General features: G+C 38.0%; 1 protein-coding gene across 1 annotated transcript in view; it reads left to right on the forward strand.

Annotated features, from left to right (window-relative positions):
- The window catches only part of LOC104398157 (chromosome unknown open reading frame, human C7orf73), a 60,423-nt gene that overhangs the window by 54,644 nt on the left and 582 nt on the right, over positions 1–5,197 (forward strand). Inside the window, exon 2 of the mRNA XM_010008208.1 lies at positions 3,138–3,191. Coding sequence (XP_010006510.1) covers positions 3,138–3,191 — 54 coding nt within the window. The remainder of the gene's footprint in view (positions 1–3,137; positions 3,192–5,197) is intronic.

A 5,197-nucleotide genomic window follows, 5' to 3' on the forward strand; every position in this document is an offset into this window, starting at 1 on the left:
TCCTTCCAGCCTCTTCACCCCGCTTCGCGGCTCCTGCGTGTGTCCCCGCTGCTCACAGCAGCGCTGCCTTAAAGCCGCTCCTGGCTTGGGTTTGGCTCCCGAGTCGTGCCCCTAATGTGCCGTGAAGATTCACCGGGTTTTTTTATGTCCCCCTGATGCTCGAATTTGTTTGTATTCGTGTGTGTACCTCCCTCCTTCCGTGTCTTTTCAGTCTGCCGTTTTGCTCGCCTTTACAAATTTATCACAGGAGATGGGGATTTTTATATATAGAAGTCAAGGCAAGGGGTCACGTTGCGTTGCCGGCTTTCATGAAATCCCCTCCGCAGCAGCAGAATGAATAGACTAAAAGTTTTTGTACTTCTCTCATTCTAACACGCTTTTTTGTATGTTCCCTTAAACTCTTCTGGGTATCTGAAGTTAGATGCCTGGCTAATCTTCACCAAAGACTTAATCGACGCTGATATTTTTACTGCCAAGTGTGGCAATAAATTTCCTGACCAAAAAAAACATGCCGGTTTCTGCTGTGGCACAGCATGGAAATGGCCTCCTGGTTTTCGTTCTAATGGCGTGAGGGATACAGCAGAGTTTGAGTTGTGTTTACATAGGTCCCAGTAAATACAAACATCAAGTGATATCCTTTCATCTTTTATTGGGGAAGAAAAATTTAGCTGGTTAATAAGTTTCATACAAAGTGTGTTGATACAGAGCAAGAAGAGGTGGCCTGTTGTAAGTTGGGAGTCTTGTCTTTTTCTATGAAATGAATAAATAAGGCCTATCTCAACTTCAGAATAAAATGTAGTAACAAGTATGAAAGCCTCAGTAACTTCTGTTGCTCTCTCTTGTAGTCTCAACACAGTTAGAATAAATATGCTTAGCCACTCTCAAAGTTTCTGTGGTTATCAACTCCACTGCTTGCTGCTAATGTTTGGTTTTTTTTTTATTATAGTTGTGAGATGAAAACCTCTTACTATGACTTCTTGAGTAGTGCCTGAAGGCTGGAAAAAAGCTATACTTATTCTGGGTTTCTTCCCTCTTTGGGTATCAGTTGGGTATTTACCTCTTGCTCTCCCTTGTTAGGGCTGTAACAGGGAGATAAAGGGATAATCTTGAAAACCATGTATTTTTGCTGTCCAGAGTTAAGCAGAAAATAAACATTTGTTTAAAATGCAACTTGAAACGCTGGGTAGAAATTGTAAGACCCTGAACTCTCATCAGCCCTGTCGTCCTTAGTTAACATGCATTTTTTAATTGGCTGTATATTTTCCTGTCCACTTTGTTGAAGTCTAAATAGTGAAATGTTTCCCTCTTCTTGAATTGTAAACTATAAAAAGTAAATGTAACTGGGTGGATTGCTCTTGAATGTGGTGCTAGACCTTTCAATAAAGGAGTACACTTAAAGGGAGTGCTGATGTGAGTACTGTCTGTACAGAAATAAGCCTTATCACATAGCAGAATATGATAGTTGGCCCATCTTTGAAAATATTCTAGGGTGAAAGCCTAGAAAACTGCTCATAATCAAGGACTGGGTTTGTGTTTTCAAGTGAGTTCCCAGACAGTGCTATAGACAGGAAATTCTTGTCTGCTGGAATGATGCTCTGCATTAAGAGGAATCACGAGTCTGATTTTCATCAGTGCAATATTTGTTAGTATCTCCCAGAGTACTTATTTTACTGATAATTAAAACTGCAAAAACAAATTATAACTGGTGCAGTACAAACAAAATGAATCCTACTTTTTCTTAAATTGTTAGAGCTAGGCTCCTAAAAAGTAATAATAAGCAAAGAGGAAGACCAAAAGTCTGTTTAAGGAAATATTGAAGTGACTTGCAGTCATGGTTCATCTGGCTGTTTTCAACCAATTTAAGTTTTCTGTATCTGGCTTTTTTTTTCACCAGCTATGCTTACAGTGTCTGAGTCACTGAAAAGATGAGCTGTACTGTATCCTGCTTTGGACATGGAAAAGATGTAAAGTCAGTATGTGATGGCAAAGTTGTTACTATGAACAGCGTTTTTGTTAATATATTTTTACAGCAGTGACCATAAGGAAAACCAACGTTCTTAAATAGAACTGGCCTCAGGTGCTGTATAGTGATTTTTGTCTACTGACAGTGAATGAAGGCACAGTATTAGTAGTGTCCTCTTCCAAAATAGTCAAATGAGCTTTCATAATATAGAACATACTTACTATGACATGTAACAATTGAAATAAAACCTAGGATCTTGAGGACTTGATCAATGAAAGTCTCATCACCTGTTTTTGAAGAGAAGAATTTCTTTCACTCTAGAAACGTCATTATGCTTGACCGGTAAATGGGGCCTGGGCCAGGAACTGTGCTTCTATTTTGCTCTCACTGTCTTTCCAGGATGCATTTTTACAGACATCCTTCAGAAACCATGAGTTTGCACAGCTGCCAAAAGAGGTTGTGCCCTACTTCCTACCAACAGTGCTTTCCTGCATTGGAGAATCCTCTAAGTCAGAGTGGATTTGGCTGAAAACTAATCTCTTGAGGTCAAAAGGGTCTGGAACGTGCACAGTTATTAGTTGTACCAGGAGAGAAGTAGTTTTACGTCAGTTTAAGTTGTTGGAGGAGCTCTAGTCTTAAAGCTTTTAAGATGGGAATGGGATCTTTTGGCAGTCAGAGCCTCTGTTCTGACTCTCAAGCTTGCAAACCTCTTTTTCTACTGTATATTACTGTGTCATGTCTTTGTATATGTGTGTCCTTCTTAAGCCCTGAGCATTGTTTTACTGGAGTGTTGCTTTAGGTTCTGCAGGTTTGGACAAAGAGCTTTGTGATATTAAGTCCCTGCTGCTATCTCCCCCATTTTTGTAGGAGTTACAGTTACTGCCTTTGTGGGTGTGAAAAGAGTTTTACAATGATGATCACAGCCTGATCCAAATAGTCTTAGAGATGTGCATTTAAAACACAACTGTGCTGTATTTTGATGAGGTTTTTCTGATGAGGAAGATGAGTAAAATTGCACATCTCTGGAAGAAAGGTGAGAAATTAAGTAGGAGTGGAATTGAAACTATTCCATCTTCACATGACTTGGAATATTACATTATTATTACTATTTTTAACCAATATGCTTTCATTGAAAATATGTTAACTATTCTTTTCCCCCTTTCTTCCTTTTTAGCTTGGTTTTACTCTTGGCAATGTGGTTGGGATGTATCTGGCTCAGAACTATGATGTAAGTATCCTTGTATTCACAGAATAGAACTTACTTTGAAAATAAGGCTATTTTTCCTCAGTCAAAACTGAATCAGTATTTATTTAAAGGTTTATTTTATTTAAATAGAATGCAGATCATGCTGACTTTAGTTACAGAGGAACTGGAATGTAAATGGAATTAAATAATCTCCCTCTGACAACTTCTCTGTTGTAGAGCAATGCTTAGAGCATGGGGGTGGGGATCTAGAGCACACGTAAGGTAAAGTGGTATCTACATAGAGGCAGGAGAAACAGAAGAGGTTTAGCAGCTGCTTATGGATTGTATTGGCACTAAAATACTAGTTTCTGTCTGCTTACAGTGTTCTACACTCAGTACATCTGTTACTTAAAAATATTTCAGAGCATCTGAAATGTCAGTCTCTGTACCAATAACGAAAATAAGCTTTGCCAGCTTTTTTTGAAAATTCAGCACCTGCACGTACTTTAATCAGTATATCAACCTGCAGTCTTTCTTTCCTTCTTTACTCACAGTGAGAAAAGAAAGTCAACTTTCCTTCCTTGGTTCTTGGAGTGAGCAGAGGTGTTTTCACTGTGAGAGTTAGAGTAGAAGAAGATTTAGAGCTGACCCTTCAATACAAGCTTTTAATTTCTGCAGAATCAGCAGAATCCCATGTAAGAGCAGTGTCACTTAGCTGTTTACAGGCCAGAAGAGTTAATGAAATGTAATACCATTTATTTTCCCTTTCTTATGCAATATATATTAGCCTAGTTTTGAAAAAAAGCTGTTGAGGCTCAGATGTCTGATGACATTTATGTTTTGAATTCCTCTCATCTTCAGTATTGAAGTTATCTTGCTTGCAGAATTCTTATGTTTTGCTCCTTGCTTGTTATCAATCTTTTGTGATGCTTCTTGTCCAGTCACTTCAACAAGAGTACTGAAAAAAGGCTGTTTTTTCTTTCCAATGTGTGTTTTATAGCATTATGAAAATGTAGTCATAAGAGCATATTTTGGTGTATCAATATGTATCGTAAGTGTAGTATAGGGGTTTTTTTGGGACTAATTATTATTATTTATAGTATATACTGGTATAAGTATTACCACAAGAGGGGGACTTAAGCTTTTGATTTGCAGGAAATAGTTCCCTGGGAATTTAACACTGACTTGCAGGATGACTAGTAATTTTATTTCTGGTATCAAAGTGGATTGGTTTTAAATGACATCTAAGATAGACTTATCATAATGAAGTCCTAATCCTGCAGCTGTACATACATGTACTTCCTTAAAAGCACATGGTGGATTCTGCTGACAACAGTGGTTTAGCTTAAATGCCAGGAGTGTTACAGTGTGGCCTGGCTAATCTATTCCCTGCCCTTAAAAGTGGCTTGTTTGTTTGTTTGTTTTTGTTGGTTTTTTTTAAGATTGTCATAATTTACTGTTGGATTGCTTTATCAAAATGTTTCTATTTGCAAGAGAAAGGTGAAGATTTGAAGTTCACAAGCGGTAAATTAAATTTTCATTCTAGTATGAAACTGAAAAATGTAGCCAATTTGCAATGCAATAGAATACCCCAGTAGGGAGTTCTGGTTTCCACAAAATGGTCCAGCAGAATATTTTCCATTCATAAATTTCTTGAGAACATATTTGCTGCTCTTGAATATCTCTTTTCTCTGTTTGTGACCAGTGCTGTACAATCTAACTCCCTCTCCAAAAGTCATTATTGAAGTCTGCACATCGCTGCTTAAATCAGCTTATCCTTGACAGTTTGTCCTCTTTCAGTGAGGAAACCAGACTGGTCTTACTAAATGTCCTGTGAAATGATCTTTTTTCTTCCCTCCTGTTCCAATCACCACTGGCTGACTTTTAATTTTAACAATCTAAATATTTCCTGAAGGCTTCAGTGCTTTCATCTGCTTTTTTTCTAACCTCTGTGCAACACAGCAGGTGCTGGAAGCAAGTGTTTTACAGAAACCAGTTTAAACTTCATGGGATTTCTTTCTGCATTTATGGTATTGCCTTTCCTGCTG

Source organism: Chaetura pelagica, unplaced genomic scaffold (genome assembly GCF_000747805.2).
Source record: "Chaetura pelagica isolate M959 unplaced genomic scaffold, ChaPel_1.0 scaffold92, whole genome shotgun sequence".
NCBI lineage: Eukaryota > Metazoa > Chordata > Aves > Apodiformes > Apodidae > Chaetura > Chaetura pelagica.